The 23,907-nt window shown below is 37.2% G+C and overlaps 1 protein-coding gene across 1 annotated transcript in view; it reads right to left on the bottom strand.

Annotated features, from left to right (window-relative positions):
- Positions 1-357: 357 nt before the first annotated feature.
- The window catches only part of LOC107925366 (uncharacterized), a 28,239-nt gene continuing 4,689 nt past the window's right edge, over positions 358-23,907 (bottom strand). The window contains exons 4-26 of the mRNA XM_016856031.2: positions 21,366-21,441; positions 20,379-20,501; positions 18,468-18,723; positions 17,899-18,384; positions 17,633-17,818; positions 17,220-17,510; positions 15,934-16,578; positions 15,217-15,616; positions 14,990-15,117; positions 14,671-14,841; positions 13,403-13,597; positions 12,637-13,197; positions 12,493-12,552; positions 12,037-12,356; positions 11,442-11,856; positions 10,004-10,471; positions 4,827-4,943; positions 4,603-4,724; positions 3,796-4,519; positions 3,378-3,632; positions 2,990-3,172; positions 2,261-2,602; positions 358-1,610 (exon numbers count right to left, since the gene is read on the bottom strand). Coding sequence (XP_016711520.2) covers positions 861-1,610; positions 2,261-2,602; positions 2,990-3,172; positions 3,378-3,632; positions 3,796-4,519; positions 4,603-4,724; positions 4,827-4,943; positions 10,004-10,471; positions 11,442-11,856; positions 12,037-12,356; positions 12,493-12,552; positions 12,637-13,197; positions 13,403-13,597; positions 14,671-14,841; positions 14,990-15,117; positions 15,217-15,616; positions 15,934-16,578; positions 17,220-17,510; positions 17,633-17,818; positions 17,899-18,384; positions 18,468-18,723; positions 20,379-20,501; positions 21,366-21,441 — 7,274 coding nt within the window. The 3' untranslated portion in view covers positions 358-860. The remainder of the gene's footprint in view (positions 1,611-2,260; positions 2,603-2,989; positions 3,173-3,377; positions 3,633-3,795; positions 4,520-4,602; positions 4,725-4,826; positions 4,944-10,003; positions 10,472-11,441; positions 11,857-12,036; positions 12,357-12,492; positions 12,553-12,636; positions 13,198-13,402; positions 13,598-14,670; positions 14,842-14,989; positions 15,118-15,216; positions 15,617-15,933; positions 16,579-17,219; positions 17,511-17,632; positions 17,819-17,898; positions 18,385-18,467; positions 18,724-20,378; positions 20,502-21,365; positions 21,442-23,907) is intronic.

A 23,907-nucleotide genomic window follows, 5' to 3' on the forward strand; every position in this document is an offset into this window, starting at 1 on the left:
AATTGAGCAGGAAATGGGAGGCCTTTCCTCATCTAAGATATCTCCTAATTCAATTGGTTACCCAACCCACTGGACTACCCTACGCAACACCTACTATGAAAGTCAAAAAGAAAAAACATAGCAAGCAAAGACGAGGAAATTGAAAAAGGAGCGAACACTAATTTATTAATGATATGTTTTTTTTCCAGGGGGCATGATTTAATGGGTGGAACTTGCTATACTTTATTACTCAAAATGGGTCAAAAAATTAAATATTAAATTAGAAAACAAATATACTTCAACAAACATGAATCAAACCAATTTTAAATTGGATCTGTAGAACCTCTGAGAATGTTATTTTGATGGAAAGCAAAAGGATTTGGCAAAAAACTATAATATTTCAAAAAGAATGAACAAACTATACATCTCTTAGTCTTACAGGAATGGTTATATGGACCCTAAAATATTCATCCATTGCCAATGGCATCTCCAACCTGCTGTAATTTCTTGCTAATTCGAAACAAGATAATTCTCCGAAATAGAAAAAAAAATGGAATATATGAAACAAAGCATTATACAACATTTTGATTGCAATGCAACCCCTAATCTAAATTTCTTAAAAAAACTATACTCTTTCCATCTTTTCTTTTTCCACCTCCTAGCTCTGAGCTTGTCCGATCATGTTAATATAATATAAAGAACTCCTCAAGCTCCAGCAGCTCTTCGACAACTTCCATATCTTACCGATATCACATGTTCTTCGATAAAGATCGTAAGCGGCAATACCAGGAAACTGTCGTCAGTTCAATGAGTATCACTGTGCTATCAATCATTATGGCCCTTAGCCATCAGAATAACTTCAAGAGGATCAAAAATCTGTCTCACATTAGTGGGAGATAAGCCCCACCATGCCCTTTCCTCAAGACAAGTGGTGCTGCAGTATCAGGAACCCAATCCAAGGCCTTCATGCAGGCATCCACCACATCAGCAAACCCAGTAGCTGAAGTAGCCAGTTGCAATCGTAGCCGCAGATCCCTAGTCCTCTTCAGCAAGCATCTAAATGATCTCCCAAGGTATTTGGCCCATTCTGCTGGTAACCCTCCTCCAGTGAGCCAAACCGAGAATTGGGATTGATCACCTCTGGCAGCTACCTCGGCCCTGTAGAATCTTGCCAGTTCGCTAAGCATAGATGGCTGAAGTGGAAGCACAGCCACAAATTCAGCCACAAACTCTTCTGTGAGTTCTGGATTGAGCATCTGATTCCAAAGGACTAGGGCCCATTCTGTCGGCTGATTAAGACCATAGGCTTCTGCAACAATAAGAGCCTCTTGGAATCGAGATTGCTCAACTAGAGCTCGCCTAGCATTGGTTTCAGATAGGTTGAGCCATTTAGAATCCGGAATGCGTATTTGAAGCGAGACAAGAGAAGCCTGGGCACAAGCCCTGCGTGTTTTGTTGCCGGCATCAATTGAAGAGTGAACTTCAGCAGCTTCAATGAAATAGCGCATCGATTCCAGGAGATCTTCATTCTGGTCTCTGTCGTAGCATTCAAACCACTGCAGGGAAGCTTGCTCTGCTCGTGACTCCAGCAGAGAAGCTGTTTCATGCTTCATATCAAAATGATTATAAACCTGCAAATAAGAAAAGCATGACAGAAGGAAACTGATGAATAGTCCAACTTGTTTGAAGCATATGAACGTGGAAAAATGAAATAAAAGTATTTCACAGAAGCCTAAACGACGTCCGTAGAATTCCTTTAACTAAGAACTGGATGGAATCAGTGAGAGAACATACAAAATAACCATCAACCTAATTCCGAGCCAGTAGGAGTGGCCCATTATTACATAACATCAAATATGATCCCCTAGATGGACCTGTTCAAGGACCGAATAAACTTTTCAGGTCAGCAAGCCAGACCAGCTTCAGGCTGGGCTTCAATAAGATTTCCGCAAGTCCAAGGTGGAGTTATGATCTTACTAAATGAATACGGAGCTTTAAACTCGATTCCTAAATATATTTTAAAGTGTTAAAATATCAATATTTATTTTGGGGCAGGAAATGTGGGTGGCACGGAGGCCCCCCCCATCCAAATAAAGCCCTAGTCTTTGAAAAGAAACCTTAACCAGTTTTGGTCAAAAAAAAAAAACCCTTAACCAGTTGGCCCTTCCAAAAGAATGAATATATGATGTATATTCCTAAACTTAACAATTCCTTCCAAAAGAATATATTGATTGCCTAGAATAAAACAGACAGCATTTAAGTCAAACATGCATATACTAACCATAGCAAATGCATCAAGGTCATAAGGATTAAAATGCTTCAAAGACGTTAGAACAGCCATTCGAAATCCTCTGACAGCCTCAGCAGTGCCAGTATTTGTATCTGCAGCAGTGGAATACTTCTGAAGAAGTAGATCCAATTGACCATTTTCTATGAGAATGCCAAGAATAAAATTAAGGGCATGGAAGTTTCCGACTCCAGTTATCAAGCGAGCCAAACATGCAAAATCACCCTCGGAAACATAAGCTTCAACCCTGGTTGCAGCAAGGGCTACAAGAACATCAACCCCATCAAGGCATGCTGATGATTTGTAGAAATGGTGTGAAAGAATAAGAAGCTCAACCTGAGAACATGAAATTTCCAGTGAAAGAAGAAACATTCATGAATCAGAAACAAACTTTTATTAAACTAACAATTAGAAAGCGTAATAATTGCACAAGTGATACAACTAAAAAATGATATAATAGAATAGAGTTATTGATCATATCACAGCCAAAACAACAGTCATTACTCACAAGATTCACATGCCTAATCACAACTGTAAGGATTGGCTTTTTAAAATGGATTTCTTTTAAAAGAAAGATGGTAACCAAGACATCAATGCTCTTCTGGTTATAGTTCCATAAATTCCTAAAAAAGTTTCTGCATGACACACATTTGTATATTTCTTAACAAGCTTAATACTTTTATCCCCACAAAATGTTCTATAGTTGATATAACAAGAAAATACCTCACAGGCAAGTGGTATTTCTTGTCCGGTAATCACTAAACGCATTAATGCATGGCCAATTTCAGGTTCAGAAGGACACAGTTCAGCCCACTTCAAGAAATCTGAAAATCTCCACAAAAGAGGAGCCGGCCCTTCCTCTTTCTGAGAATCCATATATCCCCCACGATGAGCAGCCAATAAACCCTAAGGCATATTGAATATGAGAGGTCAACAGGTTAGATATACAAACAAAATTAAACTGCAACTGTCAGACGGGTGCAGTGCAAAGATCTGGATGGAAACAGAAACATAAAGGCTTCTCACACAACTAAACACCACATACCAAAAGCAACGAGCATTGATATAAGCATCATCACTCAAGTAAATATAAACTGCATCAGGAAATCACCTTTAGAAAGGACTCTGCAAGAATTTGAGCGATACTAGCAGCTGGCATAACATGAGTCTGCACAAGGAGATGTGCTTCCTCAAAAGACTCCTGAGCTTTAAGAGAAAGTAGCTGTAGCAATTCAATTGGCTGTTTGCCAAATGCCTCTGGAAATGAAAGACCCAAGACGTTTGCAGCTTTGACTACTGCAATTATTCTCTTGCATAACCCACGTCCACTACCTTCGGTGAAAACAGTTGCTAAATTCTCCAAGACCTTTGAAATTCAAAATATAGAATTCAGGTAGGAAAATGAGAACTAATCAGAATCTAAAAGAACCATGAGTAGCCCATAAACAATTGAGTTTAACTACTCAAAACCTATATCAACTATTACAGATGAAATTGGAGATACGAAAAACTACATAGACAACAATAACCTGCAGTGGGTAGATGAGATGCTGATCAATTGGTGTATATGACTGAATAACAGAGAGAAGTTCCTCATCAAGTATTGCTATTGGTATTTCACTGGTAGGAGTGGACATTGCAGCAAGTTTCAGAGCAGTATCCACGAGTATGAATTCAGAAGGCATCTGGCCAGGTGACAGCTTCTGTTGGAGTTGCTTGGCAGCCGATATTTGTCCAAACTCTAGTAAGGACAGAACAGCCCTTTCAAGCTCTCTGGGCCCAACCCTCTCCTCCCACTTAGAAAAAGATATTTCAATTTTTAAGTTTTCATCTTGCAACTGGACATCATTTCTAAGATTGGGAGGATTGGAACCATCTTCTGGCTCAGGGCTTTTATCTACTAGGTCCACCAATGGCCTCCTTGATGGCACATAGCCTTTGGCCCTTCGTTTTGTCTTTGAACTCCCAATTGCTACAGCAGAAGAGCTGGAGTCTAATGCTTGGTTTCTGTGGAGTGGATCCCTTGCATCATATTTCTCCACAGTTCTATTCTTCATTGAATTAATATGATTGTCCATCTTTGTTATTATGCTAGCAGTTCGATCGATAATGTTGGAAATATTCCCTGGGAGATGATTCTGGCTAGAACCCGCTAAATTGATTTCTCCTTCACTTTTCACTTGAGCTTCAGATTCTACGGCTAAAAGCCATACTCTAGTCTCAATTTCTCGCAGAAGATGTAAAGGATAAACTCTGATAAATTTAGTACAGAAGTTAGAGAAGAGGCCTAAATATTTAGATGAAAAGAAGCAGTTCAATTTGGACAAATCACTTACGGGTTGGACTGGGCTATCATCCCACTTAACCATTGAAGAGAAAGCAACAACATCTCATGAAGCTCTCTAGCTGGAAGATCTTTCTCCACTGCTTCTGCATGCTTAAGGAAAAACAACCCTGCCTACAAATCATATAGCAGAAAAATCACATTAAGAATAAATGAGCATGCAGCCAAGAAACAAGAATCGGGCAGATTTCTCTCAGATGTATGATCGAAGCATACCTGTAAAGCAGGATAGGAATATCTAATGAATAAAGTCTGGCAGTGACCCCATAAAGCAACTCTCTCTTCAGGGACATCCCAAAGGAATTCTTTCCATTCGTCTACCATGGATTCAGCCTAAAGGACAAAGAGAGTTGATATTCAGAAGTTCAAGAGGCAATGCTAAAAGAAGAACATTCACTGCAGAAGGCATCTAGCATATCAGAAGTTAAAATAAACAGCAAATAGTCCACTAATTAACTCCAGATGTGGCTTCATCTAGGATTCAGATTTATAATCATATATCGAGCATCCCTGGTATAAAACCCTTACTTGTAAGACAAGTCTCATATTTTAGGTTTACACTTAGGACCTAGAAGATTCTCCAGCAAAGTTCTTGTCAACTTCCTAGTATGATTTCATCTACAAAGTTTAGCATAGTGATAAAATATCCTTATTTTACACACTTCCACAGTTTATCCCTTCGCCAAAACACCTATAAGGCTATAACTTCTAAACGCTCTAATATATTATTTCCAACCCTAGGATATAACATCAAAGGACGGAGTAGTCCCAAGACCCTTAGGTTTTCTATTTAAGTTTGACAGCCATCAATCAATCCGTCCTATCTGAAAGTATATTTGTATGTACCTATCTAAGTTTGCTCCTTAACTATATCCATGACCATTTCCACTAGTCCTTCCTTTTCTCCTCTTGAAAGCTAGTAAACAAATCCTCTTTAGATGCCCTTCATCAGATCATGAAAGCACTCCTCACACAGCGATTATGCCATCATCAAGTTCCTGAAGGAAAAGCAGCTTTTTTTTTTTTTAACAAACATATCTTGACAACATGATGCATTTTCTTCCCAAATGCAGGTCCAAAAATGTTAACAGAATACAGATATAGATATATTTATATCTGTTGACAAGGTCAAAATTCTCATATTTAGGGATATTTTGATCTTAATTATTGATTCTTAGGAATTATTTCAGATCATTTGTCTTTCTTGTTTCCTTAGATAAGCCTAATAATCTGTCTAAATACCATGTATTCTCACTCAATATCTATATGAATTCTCAAAATTTCCCTTCTAAACCTTGTTCTTCAGAATTTAACATGGTAATAAAGCCAAAATTTCAGATCTAGGGATTCAATTTTTCCTTTAGAATTTTTTTGCTTTTCTTTTCTTTTTTTTTTTTTTTTTGCCTTTCTACTGTTTTATCCTCTATTTTTTTATAAAATGGTAGATGATAAGAAAGTGGTTGCAACCAGATCTGACAACCCATCGTTGCAAATCAATCCTATAAAGCTTGATGGAAGCAATTATCTCGCGTGGTTGCGGTCTCACCTGTTATTCATCAAAGCTAGAGGACCGCAAGGGTATATCACAGGAGAGAAGAAGCCTGCTTAGAATGATCCTACTTTCAATTTATGGGATTCAGAGAACTCACTAGTTATGGCATGGCTTATTAATTCGATGCAACCTCAGATCTCTAAGACGTATTTATCGCTTGATACAACGAGAAAAATATGAAGTGTAGCCACTCTTACTCACAAGTGGGGAATCATTCTCAAATATTTAAGATTCGGAACAAAATTCATAACACAAAGCAAGGTGGGATGACGATTTCTCAATATTTTGCTGTTTTGAGTGGGTTGTGCTAGGAACTAGACTACTATCAAGATTTTCAAGTTGATAGCACTGGTGATGCAATTAAATTTCAGAAACTCGTAAAAAAGGAGCAGGTTTATGATATCTTAGTTGGACTGAATAATGAGTATGATCAAATTCGAGTTCAAGTTCTTGGAAAAACTCCTTTTCTATCACTTGAGCCAGCATATTCATATGTCCAGCAAGAAGAAAGTAGAAGGAATGTTGTTCTCTATACACTTATCGGTTGAGAAAGCTGGGCTGATTGCTAGTGGACCTCAAGAGCAGACGAAGTCTGATAAAGATCTACAGTGTGATTACTATGGAAACTGAGACATACTACGGAGACTTGCTGGAAGTTACATGGTCGACCTACCAGAGATTGGGAGGAAATAAAGATAAGGCTACTAGGGTTCAAGCCAATCTATCTAAAACCACAACGCCATCGAAGGAGACAGTTCTCACTGAGACACAGATTCAACACCTCAAACGTCTCTTATCACAAATTGACTCCTCCAATGCAACTTCCAATTTTGTGAAGTTATGTAATGCTCTTAATGCTCAAATTATTAATGAATCTTGGATCATTGTCTCTGTCCTCTGTGTCTATTCCACAGGATTGGAGGGAAGCATTTGAGGATCCCAAGTGGAAGGAAGTCATGGTTGAAGAAATGAAAGCACTGACAAAAAATGAAACTTGGGAACTAGTTACTCCTCCAACAAACAAGAGACTAGTTGGTTGCAAATGGGCGTTCATTGTGGAGCACAAGGCTGATGGATCAGTTGAGAGATTCAAACCAATATTGGTGACCAAGGGGTTCACTCAAACTTATGGAGTGGACTATCAGGAGACATTCACCCCTCTTGCCAAAATGAACACTATCAGAATTTTGTTGTCCTGTGCAGCTAATCTAGGTTGGGACTTATAACAGTTCAATGTAAAGAAAGCCTTTTTGCATAGAGACTTAGAAGCAGAGGTGTATACAGAAATTCCTCTAGGACTTGAGGATGAAAAAATACAAGGGAAAGTGTGTGACCAAAAAAGGCCTTGCACAAGTTAAAACAATCTCTTAGAGCATGGTTTGACATATCCAGCAAGGCCATTATCTCTTTTGGCTATAAACAAAGGAATGCTGATCATACCCTCTTCATAAAACATTACAAGGGTAAGATCACTCTTCTCATTGTTTATGTTGGCAATATAGTGATGACAAGAAATGACTCGATTGAAAGGGCGGTTGGCTCAAGAGTTTGAAATCCAAGGTTTACAGAGGCTACAATGTTTTTCGGAAATATAATTGGTAGATCAAAGAAAGGGATTTTCATTTCTCAGAGAAAGTACATCCTGGATCTTCTAACTGAAACTAGCATGATGGGATGCAAGCTTGCAGAATCACCTATGAAAAGCAATCATAAGCTGCAAGCAAGGATTGGAGAGTCAATGGAGAAAGAGAGATAACAAAGACTGGTTGGGAGGCTCTATCTTTCTAACACTAGACCAAACATTGCTTATGCGATCAATATTGTAAGCTGGTTCATGCATGATCCTCAAGAACCTCACATGCAGGCAGTTTCTCCCATTCTTCTCCACCTAAAATCTACTTCAAGAAAAGGCCTTCTGTTCTCTAAACACAATCATATCCAGATAGAAGCATTTACAAATGTGGACTGGGCTGGATCTTTGGATGACAGGAAGTCTACATCTGGGTGTTGTACATTTGTGGGAGGAAACCTAGTCGCTTGGAAGAGTAAGAAGCAAAGTGTAGTTGGTCGATCAACTGCTGAAGTAGAACACAAAGCTATGGCTCAAGGTGATAGTGAGCTCTTGTGGCTGCGAAAAGTGTTGGAGTTGAACTTCTTAGGGAATGGGAATTATCTGTATACTATGACAACAAGGGTGCTATAAGCATATAGCTCAAAATCCAATCCAACACGATTGAACAAAACACTTGATAGTCACTTTATCAAAGAGAGAGTAACTACAGGTGCCTTAAACTTATGTGATGTCTGACAAGCAATTAGCTAATGTGTTCATGAAAGGATTAATAAAGCCTATCATAATTTGGTGTGCAAGTTGGGCATGTGTCATATCTTTGCACCAACTTGAGAGGGGGTGTTGACGAGATCAAATTTCTGATATTTAGTGATATTTTGATCTTAATTACTGATTCTCAGGAATTATTTAAGATTATTTGTCTTTCCTGTTTCCTTAGATAAGCCTAAAGGTCTTGTATAAATACCATGTATGCTTTCAGTCAATACATATATGAATTCTCAAAATTTCTCTTCTAAACCTTGCTCTTCAGAATTAAACAATATATATAGATGATCAGAGGAAAAGAAAAAGGTATACGACAACAAAGTTCTAATGGATGCAGAAAGGATTTTCAAATTAAGTATTGTATTATGTACGATTGTAGAATCATTCTTTGGAAAAATCATATGAACTATCTTCCCCGCCGCCCAGACTAAGATTCTTTCCTATCGCGCTATGGGCTTTGATGCTTACGCGCGCCTTAGCACGCGAAATATTGCCTTCCTAACTAAGCTAAGCGGAGCTCTTGCCCTGTCATATTGTTCGGTCCTCCCTTCTCTAACACTGCGCTAATAAAGCACGGGGCTATTAAGATGTAGAATATGTCCCCTACACTCTTTCAATCTCTTAAGATTTGGAATCTCAGCCATACTCCCCATCCTCCATTGAATTTGGTCTATCTTTTGATTCTGGTCATTTTTTCTCCATCATACAAGAGCCGTGCCACTTTCACCTGTAGCTGCAGCAGCCGTTTTGCTTTATTTTACGGAAGAAGGAGCGAAAGCCACTCGACTGTAAGGAGAGGAGCGAAAAGCCGCTTTTTCAAGCTTCCCATTTGCTGATCAAGTGAGTGAGGTCGAAAGACTTCCCAGGTCGGGGGTTTTATCTGGACATCTAATCCATGCAGGTATGCCAAATGACTTTCCTTTCTAGAATAGATTCCTATTTATGTAAGAAGATTGGTCCTTATTTAAAGGGTCAAATGGAATAATAAACCCTAAGTAGAATCACCATAAAAAACCCTAAAGAATATGGGTCTTTCGCTAAGGTTTCAAGCTCCCTTTAATGAGCTTGAATGATTTCCCAGTCCATCATCCTTGACTCAATCCCAAACTCTTGGCTGTAACAATTTGGGTATAGAGCCAATGATACTTGGCAATGGTAGAACAGTGATATACAGGTGAAGAGATGAAATATGCAAGGAGTTTGAGTATATGTGAACAAAGACAGAACAGATGTTAGCATGCCGATGAAATTATTGCTGAGAATAAAACTCAAGTGTTCAATAAAATGCTCCAGGGAATAGATAATACGATTGCTGGTGTCTAAGGAATGATTATTAAACTAATTTTTTAGAGCAAACAATATACTGTAAAAAGGGCATCCAACTAGAGTGTGGATGTGACAGTATTGAACCCAAAGAAATCTAATTCAGATGGTCAAATGCACAAGTTAAAAACCTTGGTAAATTGTATTGCACAGCAAGCAGAGATGTAGTTGAAAGTGCACCTGAGTTTCAGTAACTTGGTGAAAAATAGATTTCCAAGGTCCGCCACTCGCCTCCAGCTGCCTTGCCCAGTTGCGTGCTTGCTCCCACTGCATGTTCTCTTCTAGCGCTGTTAGGAGGGAAGCATCATCTAGAGTTTCATTCCCAAGGTGCAGTCCATCATATTTACGCAAAGAAGGCTCTGCTAGATTTATTTTCCAATAAAGTTGTCGATAGCAAGCAGCTGCAAAGCCTCCATCTCCAAAGTCAGCAGCAGCAAGAAGCTGCAGTAAGCACCTTTTTTCATAAGGAGATGGACAAGTTGAAAGGGTAGCATCAGCAGCTTTTATTGCAGTGGAACTAATCCATGACATTCCAATCTGCCCATCTCTTCCAATATTAGTCTGTAAATGACTTGGCTCTTCCTTAATTCTGGCAGAAAAAGAACCAAGATGTGCTGAAGCTTCAGACAGACGCATTTGCGAAAATGCCTGAAGAAAAGAGAAAAGAGGGAAAGGGGGATAGTGCAGGGAAAATAGATCAGATTTTATACAAGATCAATTAAATTGTCAAACTTAGTTCAAACCTGAACCCACGGTAAAATTATTACTTTACAAGACCATAAGCACTATTTGCAGAAACTGAAACGCATAATGCACTACATTGCACAAAGGAAAAAGCACATATAAGTAATGTGCACAGGAAATAAGAACACTCAATTTAACAAAAAAAAAATCCCTTTCCTGATTTGTTCCCAAAATCATCAAATAATCAGTTAAGATCACTGCTTACAAGACAACTCAACTCAATTGAGCCTTAATCCCTAAACTATTTAAGAGTTAGCTACATGAATAATGAACCTGTTTTCTCCTGGCCCTCCATCTAACAGAACATCCTCTAAAAGATCCAAATTTGCCAAACTCTTCCTATCACTTTAATATATTTTATTTTTGGTCTGCCTCTACTTTCTTCATTCTTTGGACATGAATACAGCACCCACATCTTTTACTTCATATCCAAGGTTCAAATAATCAGACAAAATTATTCGGGTTCAGGTCTATAAGAGAACATTCTCAAGGAACGTCTTATGGTGTCCAAACAAACATGTTAAGATACATCATGTATTCAATTAACAGGAGGAAACTCAGACCTGAATATGTATTATAAATATTTGGTTGAGATATCATTATTTTAAAAATTTTCTAAGCCCTTCAAGTTTCACTTTCCAATTGCTTTATGCCAAGCACGAAGTGTCTATGTTTGGCAGCCAAACAACAAATAGAAGTTGAAAACACAGAAACTGCAGATCATGTCTTATGATTTTCAGGACACAATGACACATCTACCACCAGTTGGTGATAACTCGTTTACAACACTTCTACCACATTAATGGCAGTCCTCTCATGCTTTAAAGGCAGCGAAGATAAATAATAAAGCTAGACTTAAGTCCTTCTAACATACCTGAAGAGCCCGGATAAATGGCAGGAAGGAACATGAAGGGAGGAACAATTCAAATGCTCTTAGTAAAGGCAGAAACAAGCGCTGTTCACAAAGCACTGCAACCATCTTGGCTAGAGAAGCTGGACCTTCGTTAAAATCACTTGAAACATTAATCTGCTCACTGAGTTCAACCTTTTTTTCTTCCCCAGCAGTACTGCCCTCAGCAGAAAATATTCTTGTTGAACTATCAGATGCCTCAGACAAGGGAGCCCTGCATGAAGTGTCCAAAAGCCGCCTTCGTTTTGGATTCCACCTATTGTAATGAAATGACAGTGATCTGCTGCCATCTGGCAAGGAATTGGTAGCTTCCACTGCTGCTGCAACATTACCTGCCATCTGGGTAGCTATGTCATTAACCTTGATAGATTTAGTTTCCCTGTATGGCCATATCCAATCAGATCTAAGATCGTAATTACAAAGATGGTTATATTCACAGAGAAAAATGCAAAATCTGAGAAAGGAGGATAATAAACTAGTAGATTGACATTGTAGAGTAAAGTCACAGCGCAAAGTGAAAAGACCATGGAATTGTAATTTAATATTTAGGTGTAACAACCTGGCTGCAGTTATTTCCAACCAAACTGTTAAGCATGACAGTGGAGACACGTCTGGAAAACATGATGCAATCATGGCCAAAATAGACCACGAGAAATCTTTTGCTTTTAGCAATAAAGCCTCGCCAGGGTTTTTCTGCTTCTCACAATCTGCTAAAACTCTGAAGAGCTCAACGGGCATATATACATTTTCCTCTAGAAAGGGACTTTCACTCTTCTTATCCAGGTATGATTGGGAGCTAGCCTTTTTCTTTGACTGCATGCTTTTCAAAACTGTTAGTATATGAATTTTAAGACGAGGATCGCTGAATTCCTTTGATGCCTGAAACATGGAAAACAAAGTAACATGATATAAAATGGTGCAAACTTTTTAAAAACATAATAGAACATCATCAAGCAATGAACTCACAAAGACAACATAATATTTAAAAGAAAAAGTTCACAAACAACGAGCTTACAACTTGGAACACTGTGTCAAATGAGTATCCTCCAATCTGAGCTTCACACAAAAATCCAACCTTGAAGAAGACAGGGGAACCATAAGTTTGGAGTCAAAGAAAAACTGTCATTCAGAAATAAAGTAAAAATTTATGATGGCATACCCAATCATTGTCTCTTGCTAATACTGCAAGATATTTTGTACTCAAGGGCAGCTGATGTATCTGACAGAAGACGGTTACTAAACTCCAGTACTGACTAGCAGCTTTTTGTTGAGATCTCAATTCAGTTCCGTCACCATTACCAGTTAAGAGCCAAGATCCACAGGTTTTTCCCTCCACTAACTGTGGAAGACTAGCCTTCTCTAAATGCTGTAGAACAAGCATAAGAGCTCGAGAAGGCTGTTTACCATAAACTGAAATTAGAGAATCCCTTTGCTTAGAATTCCTAGAGTTATCCCCATGCATACATTCATCAGCCAGTGCTCGAGCTAGAGACTCCATAATACTATCGTCATGTGTTGCAGCTTGGAAAGCCGAACCCTTGGAGGAAAGTTGCCTAGAATTATCCTTATTTTGAATGGATTTGTAAAAGAAAGATATCCGTCTCAATGAAGCTACATCTACTCGCAGCATGCTGGCTGATAAGCCACAAAGCTCTAAGAGAAAAGCACATGATGCCACCAACACGTTGTCTTCAAAATGGGTAATAGCAAAGGGCATGATCTGAAAATTCACAAGCAATGAGTATTACACAGCTCATATCAAACATTGCCCTAGCTTAGCTATCTCTTGGTAATTCTGTGGTACCATAAGAAAATAAACTAAGCTAGCCCCCATTAATGCATTTGCATTCTAGTCAATTTTCATTCATTCAATCATAAATATATTAAATGATATAATCTAAATAACATGAAAACAAAGTACTTACAGATGAAAGAAGACACTCTTCCTTCTCAGATATAGGTGCAAGAAGTGTTTGGACATCTGATTGAACATTTGTTTGTCCAGAAGCATTGGTTCTCCCTTCTATTTTTAACTTTTCAACTCTTGAAATAAGAAGATGGTTAAAAGCTGCCAGTGCACGGCCACGATGCAAATGATGTTCAAGACCAAGTCCTGTTTCCTAAAGTGCAAAAAGAGAACAATGGAACTACTGAGATAAAATTGGTTATGGTTAAAAGAAATATATATTTCCTGAAACAAAAAGGTTGAAGCAAACCTTAAACTAACAGTAGCATTAATCCAAATAAACATCAGAGCCAAACAAACAAAGCAGAAAAAGAAGGCATGATATATAATATTGCAGTTACTTTAGGAAAGTAAACTACTTTTTTATACAAAAGAGGAGAAATGAGAGAACAATCAAACAAGAGTTGAAAATGATTGGACTATATGACATCTCATGCAAGAGTGACAATAACAGAAAAGCTAATGAGAAATAAATAAAAAAAAGGCCATGATGAAATCAGATTTATTTGATAAAACAAATACTCCGTGTCTAAATATTTAAGATGAAGTATGATGATGACCCTATACCTACAACTTTATTTATTTATTTAACCAGAACATAGAGAGAAGGAAAGAAGATTTACAAGCACAGAAGTTAAAAAGGACAGGACACTTTCAAGATAGAATATGAGTCCAATATTTCCCTTAATTATTGCTAGTGTTTCAAGCGAAAACTTCCATTTGTCACTACACTACACATGCACATGAAACTCTTACCAGATCTCCAGTATAGTATTAAAAAGACCAGATCAGACCGGCCAATTGAACCAGGAACCAGTGGTCAGCCCAGACCAGCATATATCATCCAACCAGGCATTTATTGAACCGCTAAAAACCAGTTGAACCGTTAAAAACTAGGAAAAATTACCAGTCTTAAAACTTTTTAAATTTTTGTAAAGAAATTATATGTGATGAGATTCGAACATTTAACCCCCAGAAATTATATCAGTCATACTATTTAGTCAAACACATATTTTTATTAAATATTTAATAATTAATGCAACCAACCGGTTCAACCCGTAACAGGAGATCACACCAGTTTGATCTCTGGTTCGATTTTTTAAACATTGCAAATATCAATCCAGGCCATATGGGAAAGCATTTTGTAAGTAAATAAAACGTTATCCCACATGTTTATTAGCCATTTTGTAATTATCAACTTATTATCTTGGGTGTATAAGGATAAACCTTGAGTGAAGAGTGATAAAGTTCCTCTTCAACGTGCTTTTGTATAGTTGCTTCCCAGGAGATAGCATTAATCTCAGCTTGTTCATCAGCATTTATGTAAAAATCGATGTCTCTATCCAACAAAGATTCTCCAGTAGGCAAACCTGAAAGCGATTGCCATCCAAGAGGACCCTGCAACATTGTGCAAAGTAAGTGACATGGAAAAAAGTAAATGCCAAAAGAGAAAGTGAATAGATGGAATTTAACATACAAGGAATCTTAAATATGTCAAAGGTAACATGAGAGAGAGAGGAAGGGAGGGAGGGAGGGAGAGAGAGACCTGCACATAAAGCTGGACCAACCGCCGCACAGCCTTAGGGAACCAACAAGGTAGCATCTGTAGTAACGAAGTATCGCGTCCAGTAGAGAAGAAGATGTTGTCACGCCAATTCAGGTAATCTGCTAAAGCTGCATTCCCAAACCAAAAGGCAAGAAAATTATGCCTAAAATAATGTATAGTTTTTAATGGGTATGAATGAACAAGCAAAAGAAAGGTAAAACAGTAACCATTTTTAGCTCCAGTCTGGAAGAAACCAAAAGTTGTATCTTGTCCAAAACATCCAGAGACAAGTGTGTGCCACAATGTAGGATAGTGCTGCAATGTAGGTCTCAGATTTTCTAATGTGCACTGCGCTGTGGAGCTGTTATGCCTGTTAACACTCCCACTAGTTAAGCAATTTTGTATTGGAGCTGAAGCATACATTAGAGTTGCTAATGCTGCCATCTCTCCACCTCCTTCCGCAATATCATCGATAGTATGAATTACTTCATCTACTTCATGACCATGGAGGTTGCCACCATGAATTAAATTATGAGACATTATTGAACGAGTATTTTCAAAAGATGCATCATATTCATGGCCATTAAACCTTGATAAGAGCAACCATCTTGCCCAATGACAATCTCCCTGAACAGATGCATCACATAAGCAGGGAGACATGTAAGAACATATAAAATTAGTTTATCACATAGAACAGAACAATCTAGTAGAGACATTAGTACACAAGCTGACGAAGTCGGAGAGCTTTAAGATAACCCACATATAGACATCATTTCACATTTTCATTAAAAAATATAAAATGAGAGGTAATCACCTTGAGCAAAGACAAATCTAGTTATCAAAGTCAATAGAATAATGAAGGATGGTTAATAAATTATCAATCAATCAAAAAAGGTTTAACTACAAAGAACATTAACAATCACTGGGCATTTCATGATACTTACTGCAGCTTCCTGTAATGAAAGAAGTGACTCGTCATTGAAAACCAACTTGTGACAATCAAGGTAAAGGCCCAGAAGATTTGGCAAGTTATTTTGTGCGCAATAACGAATAAGTAATTTATCAAGAGCTTGCACAGTATCTAAGCGAAAATTTCCATTCCTGCTTGAGAAATCTAGATCTGGGGATCTCAATATGGAATTATCTTCAAATGAAATCTTATCTCTCTCAGTAATGAAGCCTGATCGTGCAAGAAGAGATGCTAGCTCTGCAGTGCCCTCCCAATATTCTTTCAAAAATATAAGTTTCTGCACAAGCTCCTGTTCTATCAGCATCCTTAACCACGTAGAACACATAAAAACGGAAGACGACCTAAAAATCTTAATATCTGGAATATCCATGCATACAGCATCCAGTTCTTCGACAGAGCAAATATAATTGCCAAAGTCAGGAAATCGGCTGCATTCAATGGTTGAGGCAGGCTGGAAACCATCCAAAGCTATTTGGAGGCTTCCATTTGATAACATGGATGTAGGAATAAAATCCAAGAGTTTGAACACTTCCTCCCAGTCATTATGATATGCATGGTATTCCAATTGTGACTCCCATGATACATGAACACCCATTACAAAAGGCTGATCCAATACTATCTGAAAAGCAGAAGTTTTAACAAAAGACATGTTTAGGTCCACCACCCAATAAGTTTGTTAAAGCAAACATGAATTTGCATGCAATACAAAGACCAACCTTCAAACATATTTTATGTTTTAGTTTCTAAGATTCATCCCATGGAAATAATAGTAAATATGATGCCGTTCTGTTGAAGTAATTAGGACCGAAATTCTAGATGCCAATTTGACACAGATAAATATCAAATTCAATTCATGTTCAAGATGCTGGTAAATACTTCTATCACTTCATAACATATCAGACACATTGAAAGCTTTTTTCCAGTCTAAGTGAATTGACTGGAACAAGAGAACTAAACTGTGATTTTAATGACATATAGTTGGCCATTTAAAATGGTTGATCTCCATGAAGAAGGTTCCCTCCTACCCCTAGTAACTAATCATGTAAAAGGTTTCCCTTCAGGCTTTACTTCAACACAATACCCATCTTTCTTATCATATCCAGTGAATGGGATGATAAGAAATTAAAGCCAAGAATTACAAACAATACAGACCATTGAACATGTCTTACTACGAAAATTTTTCCTTCCATCACATTTCAATACAATTCATAATATTTTCAAAAGAAATATGCTGCAAGGAAGGCAAGAAAAGTTGCTTACACGATCAATGGTTCTCTGATCCCAGACTTTGGACCACACAGCAGCAGCAGCCCAGTATCCAGCATGAACATCATCTTGATCAGGCACAGTGTCAGATGAATTTTCATTAACAGTTGCCCATGCGCCTAAAACGACTCCATCAATCTCACCGCATTCAATTTTTAAATTGTTGAAAAAGTCCAAAAGGCGCAAATGAACCCCTTCTGGTGAGTTTAAAGTTGATGTGACACGCATGCACCCTTTCAGGCGGTCATGAAACGTTTTCCAGAAACTACAGCTAGGATAAAGTCGCTTCCAAGAGAGACAAAGAGAAAAGATATTTAGATCCACAGAGATGGATAGGGCACAAACTTGATCGCATTTACACATGCTTTAACAAAAATGTAACCAAGTAACAGTAAACATTCACATACCTCAATAAGTGATATTCTCTCCAATAATTTCCACTCAACTGATCCCAGGTAACCATATCTCCTCATCTCCTCAGCAATTTGTACACGTAGAGTTTTCCTTACTGTGCCAAATAACAACTGCTTAAGGCAGATTTCAACATCCTCTCCGAGCCTTTGTAATGTAGCTATAGCAAGTTCAGTTTCACCCTGTTGTTCATGTATAGTCAACATTCTGCAGATATATGGAAAAATTTCACCTTCATGTACTTAACCTTTGATAAATTTACCTTCAAAAATAGGTCATAAGCAATATCTCTTCCAATGTCACTAACTTCATTGAAGGTATCATGAGGCTCTTCATCAGAGGTGAGTTCACTTGAACGATGAAGATGCAATTGGAGAACAGCTAAAGGGAGGCGTCCAGAGAGTAACGCATCTTTTACCACAGTTTTCAAATCCAGATTATCTATTTTCCAACGTGCAATCATCTCTTTTGGATTTTCAGTTGGAAGAATTTTCCCTGAGCCCACTCCATGTCGAATTAGGGCAGTTGCTTCACCTGGATCCTCCGAGTTCAAATAAGACTCAGTGCTTATGGAATTGTTGGGCACCAAAGCAAGTTTCTCATTATTGTTGGGTAGGAATGCTAATGCAGGAATTTGAAGCTCATGTTGATTCAGTGTCTCCAGTGAATCCACTGAAGGTGTTGAAAACTGAAATTCATCCTGCAAGGAACTTGGATCTACGATAGTTAATGATTCCTTCCGGTCCACCTGTTTCATATGGAAAAATTATTACTTAAAATTCCAGAGATAGACTACATGTATACAACCAGCAAAGAGTATCCAAATCATACCAATGCTTGTCCTGGCTTTTTAAGCTTTGCTCTAAGTTGATATTGCAGATTACGAATAACCTCCAAAAAATGAGCCATCTCCCGAAGTTTCATGGAAGTTCCTACTTCATTTTGTGTTTTGTCAGGTAATACTGAAGGAAGAGCAAGGACACCTGGCCTATCTAAGCCATGAAACATGAATGCATCCCTTTTAAGCTGGAGTAATCCATATTCACGTATCATTTTGGTAGCAAACCAGGTAGCTAATTTTAGTAGCCTGCAACATTAGAAAATGAAACCTAAAATATATATATCTAGAAGATATACATGGCAATCTGACTTATCCATAAGAAAATATTATTCAAACTAAGAAATAATGAACCATACCAAACATCCAAAATTATATAGGTCTTGACCAGAACATGAAATAAAATTATAGCTCATGCAAAACCAAAGAAAGACACTGGCAGGTATGTAAGTAAACCAAAATGTCATGATCAGGAAATCATTCTAATTTGAAATGTATTTTGCAAGAGACTAAATTTGACATGATCCGAATCCACACACCTATCATGTGAAAAGAGGATTCACCCTTCAACTAGTTCTCAGACTAAGAAACGAGGGGAAGGATAGGGCCAATAAACTATAAAGGTGAAATTCACTTTTGATAGGTCAATCGAGGTCAAAATCTGAATATGGATTAACACCTATGTAGTAGATATACTTCTAAAGGTAGCAAGTAGGTAAATCTTGTATCATATGCAATCCAATATAATATTCTTGTGATATGTATCTACACTTCATGTAGATATCCTAGATTTAAAAACTAAAAAATTCACTTTTGTGGTCCTATCTAGTACATCTTAGCAACGTTGCTAGAATTTGGGCCAGAACATCGCACAAAGATTTTCTAGTTTTTTTGTTAAATATGTATGCTCGTGTCATCATAACCTGAAGATACAACAATTTAACAATACTTTATTGCTAAGTTTCCCAGTTAAAGTACAGAAAGAGATTTGCTCATTTATGAAAGGAGATATTTATGGATTAATACAGAATAAACTTTCATATAAAGCACATATGCAATCCAATAAAATAGTTATAATATAAGAAACTCCATGAGCAAGCACGTGAAAGGTGATGTTAACTAATTAGTGCAATCTAAAAGTATCTGGAAATATAAGTACAAGACAATCCTTCACATAGTAGGTTTGTACCTAAATCAAACACCAATAGAGACAATGACACACCAAGCAAAAGAGTCAAATACTAAGGAAGATAACTGCTTATAGAAAAATTAAAAACTACCCTTGAGTACTTTGCTTGCAAGGAATAGATGCTAAACTAATCAAACAATATCCTTATTGATGAGAAGACTAAGGCTAGTGTATTCTTTCTTTCTTTCTTTCTTTTTGGTTCTTACTACGACTAGTTTTGAATTGAATAATTGCTGTTTCATTACTAGCGTTAGTCATAGGGTTCCAAATCTTACACTATGTTTGGATAGAAGCTAGTGAAGGAAGGAACAGATATTTGTTTCAGCTGACTGGTGTTTGGTAGAGATCCTTTACGAATAATTATTGTAACTTGTATCAGGGCCCCTTATCAAAGCCTAATACTGTGCTTTGTGATAATTTCCAGTTTTGGGGCTGTTTAGAGGTTAGCAGCATCTTTGAGATGAAGGTCAAAGCATGTAAAACATATAGATAATAAAGGCAGAACACTGTGCTTTGTGATAATTTCCAGTTTTGGGGCTGTTTTGAGATTAGCAGCACCTTTGAGATGAATATTGTAATTATAACATCTATTTCTGTTGTGCACTCTTATCTATAATATAACAAGCAATTATGCTTGCCACGCGCATTGCAAGGGCCAAACAAATACAATAATAAGAACATCCTAGCCACTGAAAGATAGTTAGAAGATCTTAACCTTGATGCAGCAGAAACCTCATTATCATTCCCATTTTTCCCAAACATAAGATAAACTGCAGCAAAAAGTAATCTCAAAACCCCTTCTTCTGCCAGGTTGACACCCACAAGCATCTCCAAAGATCTGTTAATCCAGTAGAAGTTAATTAATTAATCGTTAAAAATAATTCTAATCTGTGAAACAAAGCCTCAATACAGCTCTCTATATATGAAATGCTGAAGAATCAATGTACTCTTCTTGGCATACAGCAAAACAGAGAGGACAGCACAATATAAATTAAATAGGATAGGAAAAACTGAAAAGGAGGAAATAAGTGAAGAGCAAATTAGTAAATTACAGCAATACCCTATACAAAACAAAATCTCAAGAAGTATCAACTACATGATAGCATATGATTTCTACAGCATGTAAAAACCTAGAATACATGATGAAAATGACAATAAAATAAAACTTGCCAAGTGTATAAAAACTTCAGATCTATCAACCCCCCCCCCAATTTTCTTGTTCAACCCCATACAATATACTTCAAATAGTACATGATTCCTTCAATATGTACAGTAGAATCAAATTGACATCATATTAAAACCAACATGATAGGGATAATCATGATGACACTGATGCAAATATCTAAACTCCCAATTGGCTAATACGAACAAGATGAATTGACATCTAGTCCATATATTCCCTTAAACTTATCTATTTCATAGGTTTCTCCTGAATTTACCAGAGAGAGTGAAAGACAAAATAAGAATAGCCTTCTGCCTTTGGAATACGAAATGCATACCATAAGGCATAAACATATATAGCAATGGCCCAATTGGCTGTTAGAAACAAAAAGTATACAAACAGATATATTCCATATCAGCATAAACAGATAACTAAGATTTGAGCATATTGTACAAAATGTCACTTTTGGGAGGAAAAAGATAAAAGAGGAGAAAAAGACTTAACAACACAGAATTTTAAAGTGAAAAGAAAGAATCTTACTGCTTTGCTTCATCAAATTTCAAGTAGTCCAATGCAACTTGTAGCCGACGCATCCGTGAAAACCTCAGATCCCATCCTAACATAGCAGCAATTCAAATGAAAATTGGAATTTTAGTTAAGCATTCTTTATTGATGCAGCAATCCATGAGTAAATAATTGACCATACTTTTAAACCATAAAAGAATAAGGAGTATAGAAAGGCAAGTGACCCCAAAAGCAATTTGGTTAAAGAAAACATAGCATTCATAGTCATAAACAAACACACACACACGGTCTCCATGAAAGCACATGTAAACCTTCTCCACTCTGGAAATACATCTCAACAATACAAATATTTCAAAGCAAAAGCAAATGGTACAAGAAAAACTTATCCGGAAGGCATTACTTCATATTTTGCATATGAGAAAAAGGTCACCATTCATTTTTACATCTCTAGACTATTCCAAAGTAATTCCCTGAAGCAAGAATGATGCAACAAGAGGGAAGAAAGAAGGATGGATCCTTCAAAAACAAGCATTTTTTTTCTTCAGAATAAACAATGAGAAAATAATATAAAACAAAGGTGTGCTGGTGATAAAATAAACCAATTTGTCATAGGTGCCATAACCACTATTTCGCTCAGCTAACTAAAAGAAGAAACCTAAAGATGATAGACAATGATATTGAAAAAAAATTGAACAGACTGTACAGTTATTCAAGCAACCAGTTGGGCCAATGGACGCAACAAAATTGTCTCATTAAAGCTATACCCACGCCACAAACACCAACAGGGCCAGTAGCCACAAGATAAAGGAAGTCGTTTTAATGTTAAAAACAACAAAGAAAGTACAATTGAGAATAAAGAAATCCTCTTCTGAGCCTTAGAATGATAGGTCTTGCCCAAGGGACAATTGGGTAACATACGACAAGAAGGATCTGCAGACATTAAGTTCAACTGAAATCCAAATACGAAATTGGATAAAGCGCTTATGAGGATGAGGGTGACAGGAGGAAAAATCCCAACACTAATAAAATCATGAACGTGAACAAAAATTTCAAAAAAGCACATAAAAGCCACAGATAAGGGATTGCATTCGATTTAAACCAGAACTTGTGGTACTCAGGTGGTTCTAACTTAAACAATCCATTGTTGTCAGGCGCACCCATGCCATACCCTTTCCGGCATGGCCCATTTGATCAGGCGCATGCCTGGTGATGCCTGGTGTATCTAGGCATGCTTTTCCATTAAGGCAATAAAAATAGAAAGCCTGCCTGAATGAAATGGACTACAAGAAAATCAGGCATATTGACTACTAAAAAAATGCAAGTTTTAAGCTTTAGATGTGTATATATATACACAAAAACTCAGACATATACATATTGCGCTTTTGCTTCACTCAGGCTAGCGCTTTTTTTGCGCCTTGTGCCTAAGGCAATATACGGGTTCTAGCTCCTAGAGTGCCCTTATGCCCTTGACAACACTGAAACAATCAAAAAGAATTCTGACAAACTTACACCTATATATTAACAGGTAAATGTAACCCACTGGTGAATTATCTCGTTTACCAACTTGATCTCTATCCTTTAAAGGTATCACTCAAAAAACCAAACTGATAGATTCTAGCATTCGATTCAATACTACCTATGAGACTAACAGAATATCTCTTGAAATTATAGTTCTTATTTTCATAAATATCAATTAATTCTACATTGAACCGTATAATATTTTTACCAGGTTCTCCCATGTAGGTATTTCCAGAGTGGAAGAAGTACACAAATATTAAAAGATAAAGTAGAAGCTGAAATGGTTTTTTCCATATGCTAGAATACTGAAAATTTAAAGAAGGCTTCGAGCAACTACAACTTCAACAGGTTTATTCCAAACAAGCCAAAACCTTTGTTCCAAAATTTTAAGACTTAGTAGGAAACCTTTTTTACAGGACAGATAGAGAAAAAGGATCATTCCCCAGTTTTATCCTGGAAGGGCAATCTGGTATGGTTCAACAATTTAGCCTTTTAATCTAAAATAGAAGCTTTCATAAATTGAAACATCACATTCACTTGACACCAAACAGGAGCTACTATTAACAGAATGAATATGCAGAAAGCTGCTACTTTAAGTGGCTAAAATGATTCTGCTAAAAGTTAAAAAAACCAGTCTAACCACTATTCACCCTTACATAATGATTATGATAAATTGATAATGCATGCTATGTTCGTCATAAAGAGGCCAGTAGCCAGTATCATCTCATCAAAGTAATGTCCAGCAAGGATAAACTGGAAATCATCCTAACACTTAATAAAGCGTCAATCAGCTTCATTATGGTAATTACAGAGCCGTCTCATCAAAAGGTCCATAAACAACAAACTATATGTTAGTTTGCACATTTACGCATCACATGAAGTTTAAGAACATAGGAGAAATTAGCACAAACAAAAATGCTTGCAAGTTTGCATTTTGCACAGGACTACTTACAACATAATCACTAAATTTCCTAAGACAACATAATCACTGAATCTCCTAATACAACATAAAAGCAATATGCTAGATGCACTCCTAATC

Source organism: Gossypium hirsutum, chromosome A12, assembly GCF_007990345.1.
Source record: "Gossypium hirsutum isolate 1008001.06 chromosome A12, Gossypium_hirsutum_v2.1, whole genome shotgun sequence".
In the NCBI taxonomy this organism is placed as follows: Eukaryota; Viridiplantae; Streptophyta; class Magnoliopsida; order Malvales; family Malvaceae; genus Gossypium; species Gossypium hirsutum.